This window comes from Sminthopsis crassicaudata, chromosome 4 (assembly GCF_048593235.1).
Source record: "Sminthopsis crassicaudata isolate SCR6 chromosome 4, ASM4859323v1, whole genome shotgun sequence".
NCBI lineage: Eukaryota > Metazoa > Chordata > Mammalia > Dasyuromorphia > Dasyuridae > Sminthopsis > Sminthopsis crassicaudata.
The window spans coordinates 427,059,700-427,081,551 of record NC_133620.1 but is presented as its reverse complement, the minus strand read 5'-3'; the positions used below and the strand labels follow the sequence as shown (position 1 = coordinate 427,081,551).

General features: G+C 38.8%; 1 protein-coding gene across 1 annotated transcript in view; it reads right to left on the bottom strand.

Moving 5' to 3' along the window:
* ELAPOR1 (endosome-lysosome associated apoptosis and autophagy regulator 1) overlaps positions 1–21,852 on the bottom strand; it is a 109,833-nt gene that overhangs the window by 2,704 nt on the left and 85,277 nt on the right. Inside the window, exons 9-21 of the mRNA XM_074262882.1 lie at positions 11,820–11,997; positions 10,870–10,998; positions 10,462–10,552; positions 9,082–9,187; positions 8,677–8,814; positions 7,880–8,143; positions 6,936–7,109; positions 5,205–5,385; positions 4,032–4,128; positions 2,984–3,085; positions 1,695–1,821; positions 1,434–1,612; positions 796–961 (exon numbers count right to left, since the gene is read on the bottom strand). Of these exons, the coding sequence (XP_074118983.1) occupies positions 796–961; positions 1,434–1,612; positions 1,695–1,821; positions 2,984–3,085; positions 4,032–4,128; positions 5,205–5,385; positions 6,936–7,109; positions 7,880–8,143; positions 8,677–8,814; positions 9,082–9,187; positions 10,462–10,552; positions 10,870–10,998; positions 11,820–11,997 (1,932 nt within the window). The remainder of the gene's footprint in view (positions 1–795; positions 962–1,433; positions 1,613–1,694; positions 1,822–2,983; positions 3,086–4,031; positions 4,129–5,204; positions 5,386–6,935; positions 7,110–7,879; positions 8,144–8,676; positions 8,815–9,081; positions 9,188–10,461; positions 10,553–10,869; positions 10,999–11,819; positions 11,998–21,852) is intronic.

Below are 21,852 nucleotides of genomic sequence, written 5' to 3'. Positions count from 1 at the left end.
TCCTCAACTGCAAATGGGAGGAATGAAGCACCCAGAATTGTTATGGGGATAAAATGAGAGAATATTAGCCATGCACTTAGCAGAGTGCCTTGGCACATAGTAGGTGTTATATAAATGTTAGCTCTCATTATCATTACTGTTATTATTATTATTTACACACATACAATACATGTTTTTAAGTCATTTGGCAGGGGGCAGGAATTAGGGCACTTGTAGAACTGCAGAAGCAGCTCATGCTGGCTATGCCTTCTGTTTGGCTCCACGCCCAGCCATAAAGTAGTGTGTAGTGTTCACGTTTACAAGCATCAAGCTCACCCTCTCACCCACACAAACCCTATCCCTCCCAACTCTGGATAGCTCACATATTGACTGTCAGCTCTAACTCACTGCCTGGGACTTGGCCAGGACGCCTTGAGGGATAGTACCCCCTGCTGGTCAAACGAGGTGTCTTGTCCCCTGCTTTGGATCAAGACCAACTTTGAGTCTGGGGAAACATTAATAACACTATTCCACATTTGTAAAGCACTATTTCCTAAAGGCCAGCCTAATTAAAATCAAACCCTCTCTACAATATAATTACATGGTTCTAATATGGGTTGGTTTGTTTACATTTTCAGAAAGAGCTGTTGAGTAATTTGCCTACAAGAAAAAGATTTATTTAGGGCTAGAAAGGACCTTAGAGAGGATCAACAGATTGAGGCCTTGGGAATGTCCTAAGAGGGTCATTCCTTCCTAGAAATAATGCCCTTCTCTGGGCAGCTATGGTACCACGGACTCCATTCCCAGTTCTGTTACCTTAGAAGTAAATGACTTGATCTTCCCAAAGAGCGACTTTTTGCTGGTGAATATGAGATCATCCTCTACATCCTCACCCTCCATGATGGCACAGCTGTCAGCAGCAGGCAGGTCACAGTCCTTAAGGGTGGCATTCATTACCAGCTTGGAATATTTGTATTCCAGTCTGTGAAAGAGGACAGGAAAACAAACATAACAGTTAGATTGACAGCGTTTTTGTAAAAGCGAGCTGAGCTACAGACAGTCATTGCCCTTTCGTGGCAGGGGAAGGTGAGTTACAGAGGGCAAGGTGGAAAATAAGCTGGTTTAAAAAAAACAACACTGGCTGACTTGTGGAATTTCAAAGCACATATAACCAAGTGCCATGGAAATGAAAATATTCAGGGTAACAGAAAAATGAAAAAAATAAACCCATCTCACATTTATTTTTGAATAAAGATTTTCTAGCAATTCAATGCACTGCTCATGGTGATGGTCAATATTATGACCCTCACTTAAGGGGCATTCAAGAATAGCAGGAAAAAATGCCAGCAATTTTGACTCCTGGGATATGAGATGCTCCCCCCCAGCTCCTTGGTTCCATCCCCCTGTATTCTTATCCTCCATCCCAATCACTACCCAAATATCTAGTCAGGTACTTTTGGTTCTTTTTCCAGAAGTAACAGGTCATGACAGTGAGAAGAATAGCAGCACAGGTGCCTGCGGAGATGCCCACTTTGAGCCAAAAATCCATAGTCTTGCAGATGGTAACACTCTGCTCAGGCAGGGAAATGCCTCCTGTACACAGCTTCGGCTCTCGCCACACATAAGTGGTTCTCTGTTGGGGAGGGAAATAAGGATTTTAGCGTCAAACCTTTATGTTTCCTGGGATTAGTGACTATTCAGCCAGGGGAGCTTACCTGGATCCCGGCCACACAACTACTGATGATAGCATGGTAGTCAGAGCTGGAGCAGAGGGGGCAAGCTGTTACACTCTCCAGTAAGAAGTGGAAGTTACAGCCATCACAAGTCCCATCTGAGCATTTCCTAGTAGGACAGAGAAAGGAGAATTTTTCCCATCGGGAGGGCACATCTAGTAGAAAATCCCGGGGTTCCACCTTGTCATAGATTCTCTGACTTAGCCCTTTCTTTTGCCCAGATCTTCCATCCCTATTGCTTTGATTCCCATCCCAATTGCTAACATAGTCTTTGATCCTTAATAGCCATTTTAATATCATTGTACACAAAGAGCATATGTGACAGGTGCCTTGTCCAATCTTATGGTGTCTCCTTTTCTGTTTGTATTGCCCATTGTATCCCCCAAAAGCTTTCTGCTCATCAAGATCTCTACCAAAAGCAATATTCTCACATAGCCTCCTCAGCCACTGACCCTCACTACCATTTTTATGTTGATTGCTTAAAGTAGGACTTCTTAAACTTTTCCCATTCGTGACCTCTTTTCATCCCAAAATTTTTTTATGTGACTCCATCTTGAATCTGAGCCAAAGTGTTTCTGGCATTGTTTGTGCATGCACAGGGCAAAATATGCATTTTGCATGTTTAGAACTAAGGCTGAAATGAAATTGCATGATACCACAATGTGGGAAAGTACTGCCAGAAACACTTTGGATTCATTGCACATTTGGTTCTGAATTACCTCTTGGTCATTGCATTCAGAAACCCTAGACTGTATTTTTTTTTACATTCCCCATATTCCATTAGGAAAGCCCATATAGGGTTACAACCCACAGAAGCTTTGGCTTAGAAGCTTTAGCCATTAAGGGTGAACCTTCAAATCACCATGCCTCATGTACATGCTTTGCTGCGCCTTTTACAATGGCTGAGATCCCTTAGTTTGTCTCAAGAGTGATTTAAAGAACCAACTAAATATATATAAAAATAGAATTCAGAGACAGGAGCTCATGATAAGTCTGCATAAAACAGGTAGAAAAGTAGAAAGTAGAAAGTTCTTTGAAGGTGGGAACGATTTTATTTCTTTCTGTCCCCATTTTCTAGTACTATTTGGCACATAAGAGGCACTTAAAATTTTTTTTGATTAATTGGCTCCTGAATCTATTGAGAGTTCAGAGCTCTTTGCATCCCCAAAGATCCATTAAGAGATCCAAGATGCCTTCTCCCTCCCGCCCCTTTAGCCATCTCCTAAATAATAATAAACTGAGTTTCAGTGCTCCCCATCTATTGTGCTTACACTGGCAAGGAGAGACTTCCAGAGGCAGGCTTCAGTGGATTGCATCTGACTCGCACTGTGGTTGATCTCCCCAAAGTGCAGGACTGTGTCACCTCATTAGACCTGAAAAGGAATCCAGACCATTTGAGGGAGACCCCAGATACCAACTGGTGCTCCTAAGGAATCAATCTAAGGCCCTCTGCTGGCAGTACAAAGCTTGGGCTTTGTGACACAGAGACCAAACGAATGTCTGGTATTGACTTGGTTTATTCATGTCTGAAAGTGGGAGAGGGAGAAAGATCAGGAATTAGGAGGGAGAGCAGAAGGCCTGATGGTGCAACCAAGGAGTGGTGGATGTCAGAGGCAGAATGGGGCATACATTTTCTCACATGACCAATGTGTTCATGGTTTTGTTTGGCTGAACTTATTTGTTACAAGACAAAGTTCTATAGTGGACACAGAGGTGATGGTAATTTAAAAGAAAAAATATTTTAAAGTCACTGGGATGGAAATATGTTAAATATGATTGTATGTGTATAAGCTATATCAGATTGCCTACCATCTTGAGAAGGAAGGAAAAATTTGGAAATAAAAATCTTATAAAATATTGAAAACTAAAAAAAATAAAAATAAAATGAAACGTGCCCAAAAGATAAATTCATTAAGAGCACAAAATACAAGAATGTGACTCACTATAAGTACATATTGTTTCATTCTTTGTACTTGTATCCCTTAGTGCCTAGCACGGTGTTGGCACATAGCAGGCATCTAATAAATAATTGTTGATTGTTATAAAATTGGTGAAATTTTAGTCATAGAGACTATCTAAGCTCTCCTCCTTGCTTTCAGGACAGGACAGACTCAAGGATAATATGGAATTTCAGAAGATGCTTTGGTCAATGGACCATAATTGTTCTTTATGGACAGATGCTTCCCAGGTCATAGTAAATTTATATTGTTGAATGGCTAATTAAGGGAGATGGATGGATGGATGGATGGATGCTAAAGAACTCTTTACTTCACCCAAGGGTAGTTGTTTTTTACATACCAGGTCTCTAAAGTTTCTCACCTGTAAAAGAAGATCACATCGGGCATCCTTAGAGTTTCAGAGGGAAAAAGTTCCAGCGGGGAGGTGATTCCTTCTAGGTTCATATTTGTTGTCACTCCTGCCAAAGCAAAGTCTATCAATTAATTCTCAGTAGGAACACATGCTGAGAATTACCCATTCCTGTATCTCAAGAGAGGTTTTGTGAATCTATATATCCTTGGAGACAACTAATGAATAGGGCAAAGCTCAAAAAAAAAAAAAAAAAAAAAAAAAAAAAAAAAAAAAAGACCAAAGAAACATGGTGAATTGGGAATGAAATTAAAAATAGAACCTAGAAGTTCAATTGCCCAGTTTGAATCTCTGACCATTGATACATGTAGCCTTTTTCTTCATTCATTTACTCATTCACTCATTCATTCAAGTATTTATTGTCTCTTGTGTGCTTGCCCCCCTAGATCATTGCCTTATTGTGGCAGAGAGGCTTGCATAGTTCACTGAAGCTATGGGCTATGTTTGCATAGGGTTACCCAAGACAGACAGATAATAATTTCACATCACAGGGTTATCCAAGAGAAACAGGTCATGCTTTCGAACTGATATGCTAAAGAGGACTTTTGAGAGTCCATCGGACAGGAGATCAAATAAGTTAGTACTTAAAGAAATTAATTCAGTTGCTCATGTTTAACATATTGGATTTCTTGCTGTCTAAGGGAGGAGGTGTGGGGAAGGAAGGAAAAAAATTTGGAACACAAGGTTTTGCAAGGGTGAATGTTGAAATTATCTATGCATGTGTTGTGAAAATAAAAAGTTTTTTAAGAAAAATAGTTTTAAAAATTAATTCAGGCTATTCAATAGAAAGGTCAAATACTGAAGCTGAAGTTTAAATACTTTGGTTACAGAATGAAAAGAAGGGAGTTACTGGGGAAAAAACCCTTCTTATAGCTGGCAAAGATTGAAGGTAAAAGAAAAGGGGTTGGCAGAGGAGATGGATAGTATCATGGAAACAAAGATGACAAACTTGGACAGACTTTGAGAGCTAGTAGAGTTGATGGACAGACTGGCGTGCTATGGTCCATGGGGTCAGAAAGAGTCAGGTACAGCTCCACAACTGAACAGCAGCACAACTTCTATGTGCTTAGCATCCCCTGGGGACCCACCTTCTATACTTGAGACCCTGCTGACTGTGCCACTCACCTACAAGTCGATCAGCAAGGCTGACAGGCTGTGAGGAGACACCTGCCTTATAGCCTGTCACCTCAGAGGGGATGATAACTGCCTGGCAGGCATAGGATGTGATGGATTTAGAGAAGCCTGATTCCCCCTCTGGGATCCGGATGTCAGTGACATTGTCTGTGCAGGAAGCCATTTTCTTACCCTGGGGAAGCAATGGATCAACAGTTAGGGAAAACCTTCAAAGGAGAAGAGGGGATAAACTGGTAAAGGTCCAAGAGCTTTTCTGTGGCCCAGAATAAGGAATGACTATTTCATTCTTAATTACAAGGTAGGGAGGAAATGAGGGCCAAATCCCATCTGTCCTGGCTTTTGATACTATACACCAGGCATCCCCAAACTTTTGTTAAGAACTATTTTCCATATGAGATAGTTTGAGGTGACAATAGAGGAGCATTGAGACCTGATTTCATTTATCTGCATTTTGAGTCCTAAATTGTCTCACTCCCTTCTTCCTAACCCTATAGTAGGAAGTATGGGCGATAGATATAGCTATGTCTATTTAGCTATATCTATCTAAATATATATATATATATAGACAGTGATTTTCACTAAAAGTGGTCCATCACTGTAGGGAGCACACTTTGAGATGACAAAGCAATCCTTTTATTTGCTGGGCCAGCAGAGCAATGACTAAATAGAATTTTTAAAGGAGACACAATCTGTGAGCTTGCTCTCCTCCTGCAGCCCTCCAGATGGCATCATGGAACCTTCATGGAGACCTTCATGGGATGGAGCCCAATGAAGTGGCACAGTGGATGGGGTGCTGGTCTTGAAGTCAAATTCAGCCTCAGATGCTTACTAGTTATGTGATCTGAGCTAGATCACTAATCCTCTGTCTACTTCAGCTTCTTCAACTGTAAAATGGGAATAATAATAGCATCTGCCGCACAGAGTTATTGTGAGAATCATATGAGATAATATTTTTTCAATCAAAAAAGTACTTTTAATTTAAACTTAAAGGTTGCCAGTTAAAAACAAACAAACAAAACAAAAGGAAAACCAAATTTTCTTTTAAGAGTATAAAAGAAAAGAATTTTTTCCTACAAGAAGAGAGAAAAATTGGGGAAAAATTGTCCAAGAAATCTCTCAGTTTACTTGCTTTTTAAATAAGTTTTTTTTTTTAATTTTTCAAAATACTTCAAATAATTTTCAACATTCACCCTTGCAAACCTTATGTTCCAAATTTTATATTAAAAAAAATTTAGTGTAGTCCCTGGCATGTAGTAGGTAATATATAAATGCTTATTCCCTTCCCTTCCCCCACCAAAAAAAATTCCTTCTGTTAAAATGATCTTTCCTTTTCTAGGTTCCCAGACAGCACGTTTTCTATTCCTCTCTTGTGTACTTATTTTATTCTATTTTGCATGATAAACATTATGTCTTACATATGATATTCTTCTACTAAATCCTAAATTCCATGAGAGCAAGGATTATTTCATATTAATTTTTCATATCTTCTCCAGCATCTAGCTTAATGCTTCACATATCAGAACTTAAATGTTTATTGAATCACATTTTCAAAAACAGTTTAAAAAAGGATAATCTCAAGATTTTAATTATTCAAGAAAAAAATGTGCTGGATGGAAAAGTTCTTTCCCCACCTTTCCCCCTGCCCCTTCCCCGGTCATTAAATTTTTCATCCCTTATCCATCCACATTCCCTTCCCACACATGTGCTTCCCACACATTTTACCTGGTTTCCGCAGAGGCTGAGAATAAAGTGGTGGAAATACTTGAGTCCTTTGGAAGTAAAGCTTGGCCCCCCAGACAGAGAAATAGGATTTGCCAAGGCTGAGAAGTCATAGTCGAAGGTTCTGACTCCATCGCTGACAGAGAAAGTGCAATTGTTGAAACACAGCGAATGGATCTGCAGGAGGAGGTTCGGAAACTCAGTCAGGTGAATTATAGGTTTCCTCATCAACAACCTAAATTTCTAATTTCACTTCTCCTCCCCAATCTCATTTCCTAGGTTTCTGTGGAAGAACTACCCATAGCGGCTCTTTTTTTTTCTAAGCTTATTCCTTGTTCCTCTTTCAGGGAAGCCATTCCTCTGTGGGGCTCAATCATGACAATAATTGGCATTTATAGAGCATGTTAATGTTTGTAAAGTACTTTACATAAAGCTTCATCTACACATTATTTCATTTTAGCCTAGAGGTCATGCTGTATAGCGTAGCAAAAAGCCCCTCCATGCCTTAGAACATAATGAAGGTAACTGTCCCTCAAAGAAAAGTTAGATTCCCAAAATTGGACTAGATAAATTGTTAATAAATAATTTAGGTAGAATTAGATTGAAATGGACTTTTTAAAAAGATGAAAAAAATACATGTTTACTTATTAGGCCCTTGAATAAACCTAACAAATAATGATAATAAACCTCTTAAACTTCTAGGTTTAGATAGATTCGAATTTCTCTTATTTAGGAATAGGACAAGATCCCCTGAAGGTCAGAGGGAACATGGACTCTGGAAAGTAAGAGTATATCATTCATACAGTCAACATATCCTGGACCTCCAATATCCAGGTATATGCCCAGGAAATACATTTGAGCTCAGGTACTTCTTAAGATCTCTTTGCATAGATTAAGTACTAGTCAACTTGACAGGGGAAGTGACTGTAGAGTAGCCTGGGCGACACCTTGTTACTCTGGGTCCCGGGGCCGCAGGGCACACAGGCCTGGACCCCGTAGGGCTGGTGTGCTCTCAGGAACGTGTTAGCAGGACAGGAGTGGCAGGCCCCAGACTCCCGGTTAATGTAGTAGCCGGCGGGACAGGAGGTACAGGAGGAGCCAGAGTCGGAAGCCTCCAGGGCACAGAGGCGGCAGTAGGAGGCCACCCCGTCCATGACATTGGTGACATTGATGGAGTAGAGTTTGGCCACATCATTGGTGTACTTCCGGCCCTGGAACCGAGACAGAAGGAGAAAGAGATAAAAGAATCAGTATTTGAGTCCCAAGGAAAGAATCCATAATTGGGGTCCTTGGGGAATAATATTATATTATTGTATTAAATAATAAGCCTAGAAATACAGAGTATTCCCTTCACCATTGTATTCCTCAAACATTTACTAAACTACTTTTATAGAAAGCATTTCCCAATAGTTAAATACTGGACCAGATCTAGACACAGAGATCATCTTTGTGACGAGAGAGGTTGTTAGATTCTGGGGCTGGGTTTCTAGGAGGACTACAGTCCCACTTACCTAGGACAGTGCTAGGAAAAGATAGATCTCCATCTGCCTGGTCGGGCATTTATGTCAGATAACAGAATCAGTCGTCAGTTAGGAGACAATCTCCTGAAGTCCTTCTAAACCTAGCGCTCCAAGTATCCCTCCACCCTCGCGGGCCACTTCTGAGAGTTCTCCCTTGTTCAAATTGTCTAATCCCGAGGAAGGATGGGCCTGGGGACGAGGGCTGGGATAAGTGGAAGACTTACAGTTTCATGGGAGGTGGTCCTCTGGAAGGCCCAGGTGAAGCTCATGCTGGAGTTCTTCTCAATGATATACGTGTAGGACTGTTTGCCTTTAGGTCCCTTCCATGTTTCCACGGGGGTGTTGGTCCTGGAGTTCATTCCCTGAATCCAAAACAGGGGTAGAGCTTTTGTACTGAGTCTGAAGCCTCCCTGAACCTGCCCTGGTCTCTCATGGCAGTGAATGAAGACCTAGAGCAGGTAGTCGGTGAAGACCCTGAGAGCAGCAGGATGCCTCCTTCTGAGTCTCCCGAGGCACCCGTGTATGGGGCCTTCCCCTCCACCCCACACTGCCCCTCCAAGTGGATTCATTAACAGAGTGAGTGGTCGTGGCCCCAGGAGGTACCCACACAGGCCTGGGATGCAACCTACCACCATGAAATAAAGCTCGCAGTTCACGGAACACACAGTCTCAAAGACAAAGGTAATTCTGGCAATCTCTTTATTTTCTGTGTCCGCCATCACGGAATGTGGAGGGCTGCGGGAGCAGAAGCCGGGTGTCACTTCCAGGGGGCCGTAAATAGAAATTTAAATAGAACGGCGGGGGCCAAAGGGGAGAAGGGGCTGAGGGGGGAGACAGAGTGTGAGCTTTTTTGTTACTATAGTCGGGCCTCCCACAGTCTGAGGGACAGGGAACCGGCCCCTATTTAAAAAGTTTGAGCCTACATCCTCAGGTCCTCTGTTTCTAAAACAATGGTTCTGTTCGTCATTGGCCGAGAAGAAAGAATTTAACCTGGGTTCACAGGCACCCAAGCCCAGGGAAATCACAGAATTTTAGTACTGGAAGGAACTAGAAAGTTCTTCCAGTTTGGCTCCCGTGTACAGATAAGGAAGAAAACTTAGAAGGATTAAAAGCTTTATCCAATATTAATGACAAAGACATGAGTAGACTCCTTGCTCCTCCCCCCCACTTTTTATAATTTCATTACAATCCAATACCACTCTTAGGATATCATATAATATCCTCCTTTAAAAGGGGAGAAGGAATATTCAAATAATACTTCTTGGCCAAGGAGGACAAAAGGATTTTTTTTAAAAGTGGGGGAAGGGAGGATAATTGCTCTTCCCAGGGAGACCGCATTGCAATATACTCTTTCAGAAACATCAGGAGGCAAGAATGAGAGCCACAATCCTGTGTACTGGGAAGAAAACTGGCCTGTGAGTTATGAAAGTCAGTGACTCAGTATAAGCTCTGTAGCTGAATAAATCAGGGCAACTGGGGGGTACAGTGGTTAGAGCTTTGGGTCTGGAAGCAGGAGCTTCATCTCCCTGAGTTCTAAATCTGCCCTCAGATACTCACTACCTGTGTGACCTGGGCAAGTCACCTCCTCCTGTTGGTCTTAAGTTTCCTATCTGTAAAATGAGCTAGAGAAGGAAATGGCAAACCCCTCCAATATTTTTACCAAGAAAACCCCAAATGGGTTATGGAATAAGACATGATTGAAATGACTCAAAACCAACAACGGAGTAGATATGTCCCTCTAGTCCCTTATCCCTTCTGGGCCTTAGTTTTCTTATCCATAAAGTAGTTTTTGAACTAAATCTCCAAGGTCCCTTCCAGCCTGAGTGTAGTTTTGTTAAGCAGTGAGACACTTCACTAGGAGGTGTTAAGCAGGGCAAACTTGGCTGTCAGGAACCTAGATTTCATTCAGATTTCAAGCCTGAGAGTCACTTCTTAGAAAAACTTGGCACTTTGTGATTTCGATGTGGCAGTTTCAGCTCCAATCCCTTCTGGGAATTCATATTCCTCACCTGAATCCTGGTACAATCAGTGTAAGAATCATGAAGTCATTATCCGAGGCTCCAGCAGCTGTATAAATATGGTCTCCGGCCACCTCCCAGCCTGGAAAATCAGGGAGAAGAGGGTGCCCTCCTGAGATCCCGAGCAGGAGGGTCCATTATGACTGATTCAGAGAATGAGGCAAAACGAGTTTCGGAAATGGGCAGAATCCCTCGGGTTCCAGACAAGAGATTCATGAGGGGATCCAGATACTTTGGTCAAAGACCTTGCAACCATCGGGTTAAAAGGAAGAATTACAAGATTTGGAAAGCAAGGGTCATTTCTAAAGGGGCGTCAAGGACACCAGGGAATACTGCAGAGCCACCCAAGTGGGCAGAGGGGCTGAGGCAATCACAGAGGAGAAAAGGGAGGGTCCTTACCTGCCATGCCCTTGTACTCAAAATTGATTCCACTAAGAACCGTAGTTTCCATATTTGTAGGCAGGGTGTTCCACCATTTATATTCAAAACCCAGGGCCGGTTCAGTCCCAGCTGGGCAGCTGACACAGCCTGACAAGAGAGGAAGCACAAAAGTCATTATTGATGGAGTGGCAGCCATGTTGGTTACTGACAATAGCAGCCAGCAAAAAATGGGACAGTGCTAAGTTCTATTCTAAAAAATGCCTGATCCATTGACTCAAAAAATCTAATTCTCATTTGCCATATTTAACAAACTCAAAAATGACAAAAAGCTTGATCTGTAATCAATATATATCATATAGATAGATAGATAGATATAGATATCCTATATAAAATATATAAGATATCCTATAGGTATATAGGATGATGAGAACAAAGATTTAAAAAAAAAAAGACAGAGAAGAGCTAGATACCTTACAAGTTCAGGTTTTCCCCCAAATTGTTCAATCTAAAACCTTGGTGCATCTTATAGATCAGGGCATCTTCAAGCCCAACACACGCAGTTCCTAGTACCGGATGTAATTCATTCCTCAACTCCTTTCTTTCCCATCATTTCTGGACTCTGTTGTGTCCAGTTGGGCTGTCCCTGCTGGGAAACCTAGTGGCAATTTTTTTGACACAGGTAGAAGTGGTTGGGACATAGGCACCTCACACCCAAATCATTTCCTTCACATCTGTGCCATCATCTGTAAGATTTCACTGCTAGAAGGAGGAAGAGTTGGGTTCTGAAGGGGATGGGACTAGAACTCGGATGCCCTGTATTCCAAGATGGCCCTCGGACCAGTGCTCCCCTGGTTGTTAGCACTTTCTTCCGGAGATAGAGGGCTGTGTTAAGTGCTCGAGGTGGGATTATCAGCTTAACCACTGTAGGGTGAGATGGTAATGGATAGGGCAGTGGGACCGCAGGTCACCTGAGCCATTGGAGAAGGAGCCATAAGGACAGGGCTCACAGGAGCTGGTGTTGGTTTTGAAGAATCCTGGATTACAAGGTGGACAGCGGGTTTTCATTCCAGACGCTGGAAGTTTCACAGCTCCCTTAAGATCTTCACTGCAAGTTTTTGGCTCTGCCCATTTGTACATGAGCTGTGTCTGATGAAGAAAAAAGAGAGATCCAAGGATTGCTAGCCATCCATCCTGTAGGATTCAAGTGTATCAAAGGTGTGTAACATAAACAATTAAATCTGTTGGGAATCAAATCAATGAGCAATGGGAACTACAGGGAAGAGGAAGAGTCAGTTCAGTCATTGATTCATTCATTCATTCATTTACACATCAACCATTTTTTAGTGAACAGTATATGAAAGCCATAGAGCTAGGTACAATAAGGATGAGACAAAGATAATAATATCTATGAACTGTGTTAGAACTACCATGTTATGCATATATACTGTCAAAAAATTTATAATTATAAAATAAAATAAATATATTTAAAAAAAAGAACTACCATGTTGAACTGAATATATACTTGAACAAAGTATATGTAATAAGAATTCATAGTTCCAATAAAATTTTCTTCTTTTTTTCTCCTTTGTATATAAAACTGCTCATATTTGTTAAGCTTTGTCAATTTCATAATAATCAAAAAGAAAATTTAGCATAAGATTTTAAAAATAAATTACCTGTACCCACATAGAACTTGGGAAGAAGGAGATATGACAAATATATTTCACTATGCAATGATGATGTAATATTGTCTCCATAATTTTTTATTGAAACAGCTGAATTTTATATATTTACATGTACACATAATCTTATTTTATAGGTAGAGTTTCTAATATTTTAAATTACTCTGGATTTCACAATCTAGGTATTCAGGTATACAGAAAAATATAAGTAAAAGCTTGGAAAAGTTCTAGGTTTATAAAAGTTCAGGTTTCCTCTTAAATTTTGCATTTCAAAACCTCATCATATTTCAGAAAAGCCTGGAAAGACTGACCTGAAATGATACTTAAGTGAGCAGAACCAAGAAAATATTACACATTGCAACAAGATTAGGTGATGATCAACTATGACAGACTTAGCTCTTTTCAACAATGAAGTGATTCGAGGTAATTCCATTAGACTTGTGATGGAAAGTACCATCCCTCATTGAAGAGAGACTGCATGTGAATGAAAGCAAAGTATCTTCACTTTTTGTTGTTTGCTTGTTTTTATTTTTTATTCTGTTTTTTCCCCTTTGATTTGATTTTTCTTGCATAACATGGTGAATATGGAAATATGTTTAGAAGAATTGCACGTTTAACTTATATGGGGTTACTTGCTATTTTGGGGAGGGGGAAATGGGGAAAAAGTAAAACTATTTTTGCATGAATTTGGAAAAATAAAATACTATTTAAAAGAACACTCCTCCCAAAACCAACAACACATACAAGTAAAAAATAAGCCAGAAACAACAAACAAAAAACAAAAACCCAGCTCTTATATTCCAGGGCATTCCCCAGCCCATTAAGTGTTAACATTATCTAGTGTGTAATTAGCATATAATTTACTAAGGTTAAAATCTCTAGACATTATCCCTAACTCTCTTCTCATTGGCTCATTAGCCTCTATTGTGACAAATAAGGGCTAACCACAGGCTGGAAAAACGTCTGTTTTCCCTCTATGTTAACTATGGAACTATTAATAAAATCACATGGAAGGGACAGCCATATGGCACAATGGATAGAGTACTGGCATTGGAATCAGGAGGACCCGAGTTCAAATCAAGCCTCAGACATTTACTAGCTGTGTAATCCTGGGCAGGTCACTTAACCCTAATAGCCTCAACCCCGCTCCCCCCAAAAAAGGAAAATGAATAAAATCATATAGGCTTTAATTTTTTTGTTTAGTCATTGTGTTATATTGATAGTTTTTCTGATTTTAAAATTTTTTTTTAGTTTTTCTGATTTTTAACCAGTCTTTCCTGATATAAACCCAACTTGGCCATGGTGAGTCATGTTTTAATATATTCCCATGTTTAATTAGTTAATATTTTATTTAGTAATTTTACATTTACATTCATCAGGAAAAGTGGACTATAATTTTCTTTTTTATTATTATTTTAGCCAGAGAGGTAGTGTGAAGAAATGGAAAGAAAGCTGGCTTTAGAGTGAGAAAACATAGGTTCAATTCTTTCTTCCAGCACATACTAGTTATATGATCCTGAACTAATTCAAATTTAATCTCTTAGTTCCTCTGAGTAGGGGTTTCTCATCAGATGTGTCTAATGTCAAAGAAATTTTAGGTCAAATTACACCTCAAGACTAAAAATTCAGAGTTTATTATTAAAGATATGGTTAGTTGTATCTAGAAAAGAAAAACAGGTCATGCAACCTAATTTTTTTTAAAGGATTAAAACTGATAAATCAGGAGAATGTTGATATGATTACCTAAGTTTTAGCAAAACTATTGATAAAGTATGCCATATATTCTCGTGGGGGAAAAAAAGGAACACATATAGGTTGGATGATTCCACAATCAGGTTAATTCAGTAGATACCCAGTCCCAGACTAAAAGAAGAATAGTTATTAAGGCTCAATGTTTAAGAAAGCAGGTCTCCAGTGGAGAATCCCAGAGATCTGGAATTAGCCCTATTCTGTTACACATTTTATCAATGACTTGAAGAAAAATACAGATTTTTAAACGCATCAAATTTCCAGATGACACAAAGCTGGCAGAAATAGCTAATAATAGGGGAATGATAAAATTAAAATCCAAGAGCATTAGACTAATCTAATAGGATAATAAAATAAGGTCTTCTACTTAGGCATTAAAAAAATCCTCAAATTCCTAAGATTGGGGAGTCATAAGTAGACAGCAATCCTGAAAAAGTGGGTGTGGGTTACTAAATGTGGCTGCCACAAATGAAAACTTCAGTGTGGATATATTAAAAAGGTCCATAGCTTCTAAGCACAGGGAGGGGACGGGATCACCTCCAATGTACTCTGAACGGATCAGATATCATCTGACAGACTGTGTTCGGTTCTGGACACCAGAGAGGTATAAATAAGATGGGTAATATCCATCTGTATGTAAATTGTCTTTAGTTCACATCACATCAGAATTGGTTGAAGGGTTGGAATAAGGGCTATCCTCTACCCAATATATTGCCTTGTAAATTTTATCCAATATGCGTGGATATGTTGTAGACTTACATGGACTCTACAAAGGACTCTCATTGTAGAAAATAGATACTAGTCACGATGGAATTATATTCTAAGAGTTCAAGGGGAGGATGACAACACAAGCCAAAGAAAGTGGAAACCATCTTGAAGACTGAATCTGGTCTATGTGATTCTAGATCTTGAGATGTTAGGCCATGGTAATATTAAAAAAAATCTGCACAACAAAGAAATATGTAATAAAAATCAAAGACTAGACAAAACATTTATGGCAGATATGCTAGACAAAAACCTGATATCTAAAATATATAAGCAACTGTAATTCCACTCCAGCATGAATAGTCAAAATCTATGAATAATTTTCAATGGGATAAACACAAATTGTTGATAATCACTTGGAAAAAATGCTCAATTTTAACAGCAATGAAAGAGATGCAAATTAGAACAATTAGAGGTATCATCGCACATCTGTCAAATTTGCAAATATAATGAAAAGCAATAATATTCATTGCTACTAGCAGAGGTGTGATTAAACAAGTTTATTCAGCCAGTTTTACTAGAATTTTTAACTTTTTAGAATCATTTTGGACAACTATAGAGCAGAATGCAGTTAAAGCTGGAAAAAAATTCATAATACCACCCAGTAATTCTGTTGGGAAAGTATAAGGAGAAACAAACAAAAAAGGGGCTGTCAAAGATTTCATGGCATATATATAAAACATGAATATGCCCAGATTGCTTAACCTTGAGGGACTTTTTGGCAAGTTTAGATTGGCTAACATGGAGATCTTTTTGAATCCCTCTATCTTGTAGGTGGGTAACCTTTGATTGGCTATACAACTAATTTTAAAACTGACAAGACTGAGACCTGTCTCTCTAAATCTCTTTTTTTTTCTCCCTCTCTGTTTCTGTCTGTCTCTGGTACTTACTAGCATGGTTTTTTCTTCCTTACTCTTCCTTCCTGCATCCAGAGGGTGAAGTTCAGAGTTTACCCACAGTGCAGGCCCATAAACTGAACCAATAGACATGGTCTTCTTCATGTTCCCTCTCTTTACCCAGATTCAAATGTGTGTTTCTAGTCTGTGTCTTTGTCCTTCTTGGTTTCAGGGACTGGCAGGGATCCTCACCATCCCATTTAGCTGGAGGTGTGAGCCATGGTCACCTTGGATCCAAGTTTGTAGGTGGGATGGTACATATCAGGATAAAAGTTAACTAGCCTGGCATGCAGCCCTCAGGATGCCTCCATGTTAGGTGATTTAATTTAATTTAAGATGCATAACTGAGGGGAGGAAACAAGCAATCTAAATGTCCAACAATGAGGAAATGTTTGAATAAATTGTGGTACATTTACATAATGAAACGATAATATAATAAAGATAAGTATGAGAAATATGGAAAGATCTTTAAGAAATAATGAGCAATGTGGGGTGGAGTAGGTAGAAACAGAGCTAACAAAACAAAACACACAGTAATTATGATCAAAGAAGAAGAAAAGTGAATGTTAATGAATAGAAAAACAACAAACCTTGTCCGAGGTTTAGAGAGTGACTTAAAAGTTGACTGAACATTTTGTGGGTTGCATTTTATTTGTATAAATAGTTACAAAGCAAGCTTAATTTATTGTATTGGTGTTTTATAATTTGTTTTATAGTAAATCACGAAAAATAACAAAAATTAAATGATAATTGAGCTATTGTTCCTTACCTTCAAGGAGATTACAATCAAAGAGAATATTATATAAACACAAATAGGTATTGTATAATACACATGTGGTAATTACAGTATAAAATCCTCCACTAGAGTTTTATTCCAGTGTTTTATCTTGCCACAAACTTCAGCACTCTGAAGTTACATAACTCTGAGCACGGGCCCAATGATAAACTATATATGCCTGTTCCATGAGGTTTATCCTAGATAAGTTAGGAAGGAGAAGCTTCTTTTATCGCAGAAAGTTGAGCATTTTTTGAACATAAAAACTCAGTGAGCAAGGGCACTTTTGGCATAAAAAACAAAAGCATGGAGATGGGAAAACAGTAATGTTTGGAAGGGTTAATAACAGTGTAATTTGACTGGATTATAGTAGAAGCCGAGGGATGTAGTATGAAATAAAGATGGGGAAGTAGAAAGGCACCGCCTTGTGGAAGGAAATCCAGGTTAAGGAATGAAGTCTTTATTTAGTAGCCAGTAAGGAAGCACTGAAGGATTTGAGCAGAGACATATGGCCAGATTGGTGCATAAGGAAGTTCAGTCTGGCAGCAAGGTAAAAGACAAATTTGGTATAGGAAAAGACTGAAGTTAGACACATTAATTAGAAAACTGGCACAGTAATTCTCCAGGAAAGCAATAATGATGGTCTGTGCAAAAAGTGGAGGAAACAGAAAGGAAGGGATGAATTTGAGAGATCTGAGATAGAATTAACAAGATTTGGTAGAAGACTGGATGAGGAAGGTAAAGGATGAAGTGTCAAAAAGATAATGCTAAGGTTTTGATTAGATAACTCCTGGTGCCATTGACAGAAATATGAAGTCAGAAGGAGGAGTCATTTTGTGGGGAAAAGATAGGTTCTGTTTTGGGCATGCTGAATTTGAAGTGCTGGTGGGGCTTTAGGACAAAGATGTCTTATAAACACAATAAATAGCCCCCAAATTTTCTTGCTTTTGTTTTCTCCCCACTTCAATCTACTTTCATTCTCTATTTCATTCTACCTTTCATACAAGTACCAGGCAAATGTTTCTTATTTTCCATCAGTTGGTCTGGTTTCAACATCCTGCTTCCCCCAGAAGATCATCATCTGGTATCTTATCATCATGAAGACAGCTTTGTACTCAAAACCTTCAGTGACTTCTCCCCTCTGATTGGAAAGTGGAACATAAATTGATTTTCTTTTTCTTATTTGTATTCTGAGGGCAGCTAGGTGGCCCTGGGGAGAGAACGCCAGGCCTTAAGTCCAGAAGACTTATCTACCAGAATTCACATATAGCCTTAAAACTTACTTATGTGATTCTGGGCAAGTTACTTAACCCTATTTGCCTCATTCCTCATCTGTAAAATGACCCAAAGAAGGAAGGGCAAAGTACTCCAATATTTTTACCAGGATTGAAAAACAACAAAGCACTTAGCACAGTACCTGGTATATGTTAGGAGCTTAATGTTTGTTGGCTACTTTGTAAATTTTCACCAGTTCCCCATTACCTGCCAAATAGAAACTCTTCTAGCTGGTGTCCAAGGTTCTCTACCACCTGGCACCCACCCACTTTTCCAAGCTTCGAAGACTTGTTTAATATTAGTCCTTTTCACACAACTCTATGCTATAGCAAAACTACACAACTCTATGTACCTAAATAGCACTGGGTTTTCATACCTCTAGACTGTTGCTCTGGCCATTTCCTATACCTAGAATCCCTCCGTCCTTCTTCAACTAACCATCTTTTAAAACTTAGTTGGTCCCATCTCTCTCAGTCAGTCAAAGGAGAAAGAGAATAATGTCTTTTTTTCTGGGAACCACAAAGATCTTTACATATATATATATATATATATATATATATATATATATATATATATATATATATATATATATATATATATACATATATATATATATATATATATTATCTATCATCTTCCCAATCAATCAACAAGTATTTACTAAGCACTTACTATGTGCTAGATGCTATGGATATATAATTACAAAGAATGAAATAATCCTTCCTTACAATGAATTTACATTCTGATGTTCAACGCCCTATCCCTTCTCCCTCTCCCAAAATTCTCCCTTATAACAAAAACATACAATTAAGCAAAACAGGGCAACAAATTGGTCACATCTGGCAAGATGTTTCGTGCATCTGTCGTCCATGATCTCTTTACCAAGAGGAAGAAGGCATGTTTGATTACCAGTCTTCTAAAGTCAAAACTAACCATACTATCATGATAGGAACATTTTTAAAAAGTCACTTCGATGAGGTCATGTTGGGGAAGCTGTGAAGCAGAAAAATCAAAATGTGGTACTGGAGTCAACTATGTCTCTTCAGAATTTCCATGCTTAGTCATGAGGCAAATGTAGAGAGAAAAAAATTTATTTCAATTTGAATTGATGCTGTCTGTGGTTGAAATTATCTATGATTTTAATCAAATTATACATGTGGAAGTAATGAATGAATAATGTAAATATCTATCAGTTCTATTCATGATTCTAAATAAATTATGCATTATCATTTTAGGGGACAAAAATGACAGAAACTCTTATGTTAATGATGCTGGTGAATACTGCCTCCCATCCTTAATCAAATTACATTTGCTGTGAAAAGAACCTAGGGTTCTTTTCAAGTTGTCAGGGTCATATTTCATGTACTATTTATTCTACAATGGCACTCCGCCTACAAGAGATGACCTTTCAGGATGTCTCTCGAAGCAACAGAAAGCCGTAGTTTCATGAATAAGGAGGGCATGTGCAATCCTAAAATTGCATTTTAGGAAAATCACTTTAGCAATTCTGTGATGGACCAGAATAGGGAGAGACCTGAAGCAGGGAGATCAATTAGGAGGCTACTGCAGTAGTCCATGTGAGAGGCGATAAGAACCTGAACTGGAATGGTAGCTCTATTAATGGAGAGAAAGTGACATATCCCAAAGATGAAGTGAAGATGAAAATAAGATCTGACAACTGATTAAGTATGTAGAGTGAGGGAGCATAAGGAGCTGGGAATAATGACAAGATTGTGGACCTGAGATATTAGATGAGTAGTATCTTCTGTGGAAACAGGGAAGTTCCATATGGGAAAGGGCTTATGTGGTTTGCAATGTTTAATAGTCACTTGGTGATGAGGTACTAGAATTCAGGAGAGAAATGAAGAGTTAGCTATCTAGATTTGGGAGTCATCTGCATGGAGATGATAAGTGAACCCATGAGAGCTGATAAGGTCACGAAAAAAGAATGGAGAAGAAGGAAAAAGAGCCAGGACAGAGACTTAAAGTATACCTATAGTTAGAAGGGAAAGGGTTATATGGTTTGGATGATAATTCAGCAAAAAGAGTCATAAGGAAGAGCAGAAAAGTATTCACATCCATTTTAAAAAACCCATAGGAAGGTCCCCAGCGCATTGAGTGACTTCCCTATGAAGAGCTCGTGGCAGGACTTGGACAAGAATTTTACAAGATGAGATGGCATGAGGGGGCTATCATCTGCATTGCTGGAAGGATACCATACCATACCAGTAACATCACTAACCCAATGGAGTATCTGAGTATAGAAAACATGTCAAAAGATTGAGCAGAACCTGGGTTCCAGGGAGGGCTTGAGTCATGAAGAATCTATATGGCATTTTTACAAAGGGGTTTCTCGAAATTAGGGATTTTTTTTGCCTTTCTTCATATCCATTGTACTTAATACAGAACCTGCCACATAGTAAGCACTTGTGGTATTAATCATTATGGTTAATTTTTTAATTGTGTTGTGACATTGTGCTAATATCTTTTAAGCAGGCTCCTTAATTTTCCAAATCCTGATTCTCTGTATTGGATTTTAGAGTCTTGGGTTTTCTGTAGTGGAAAGCAAATAGGAATGGTTCTTAGTGATCAGAAAACTTGATAGTTCTGACAATACCAAGAGTGGAATATTGGGAGATGTCTACCTGGGGGATAGAAAATTAAGGGGTAAAATTATCTGTAGACCATTTGAAAACAATAAAACTGATTAACAGTCTGTTTTTTATTACCATCATGTGCCACTTATTATAAACAATATCAGCAATAAATTATTCTTCCCCTTAAAATCTTTTACTTTTAACCAATTTCCACATGATGGCGGTTAGCCCTGAAACACTCACGACTGTCACAAGCCATTTAAGAATAAGTTCCTAAGTGTTCAAACTGTTTGAGTTCAATTCAGGAAGAGTTTGTTTCCAACACCTGAGGCCCTACCTATTTCTGCATTTAAACGGTAGATTCCAAATGAACAAATAGCCTGGTGATTCCCATTTCCGTGATCAGAGACTCCCTGTAGTTATCAATTTCTACAGATGTTATTTTTTTGTTCCATTCACACTGGTGGCCATTTTCAAGTTATCCTGTGCTTACTGCAATATGTATTTTAAAGACAAAGAAAGTGAGCTTGAAATATTTCAATTCTGCCATTCTCTGTGACCACTTAGCATTTGCATTCATGTTTAAAATTTAAAAACAGGGCAAGATTACAAACTGCAAGGTGCAGTATTTTTCTCCTGGTAAATGCAAATTTTGTTTACATGTGAAATATATTACTGACTTTAAATAACATCTTTAAAATTAAAATTTATTCTTTTTAAATTAATCATTGTAAAACTATAAAGAGCAGATTGAGAAGCTCTAACACTGAATCAGCGATAGAATATAATAGCTAAGTTGTTATCTTTTACAGATATTTTGGTTCTATTAAAATTCACTTGTGAAATGAGATTTTTTGGAAGCCCCTGCCCTTCTGTTTAAGATTTTTCAGGGTGTAGCTGCCAAGTCACAAATTCAGATTTTCTTGCCTTCTGAGAAGGGGAAAAACCCCTATTGTCATGGAAGAGTAGGGAAATCTTAAATCACTGAAATGTGTACAGATCTAGCCATTTAAAATTTGCACCTTGTATACAGTACTTCAGCCGGGCCCCCAAGTAGCTCTAGTTTACTGAGAACCACAGGTTTATCATCCCCACTTTATAGAGGAGGAAACTGATACTCAGAGACCATTTTTACAGAACTCATAAATGTCAGAGCTGCTACATTCATCCTGAGTCTGCTGGATTCAAAGTCCGGCCCTCTTTGTGTGCTCTTTGAAGTCACTGCTTTGTCATGACTTCAGTGGAAAAAAAAAAGTCAGAGG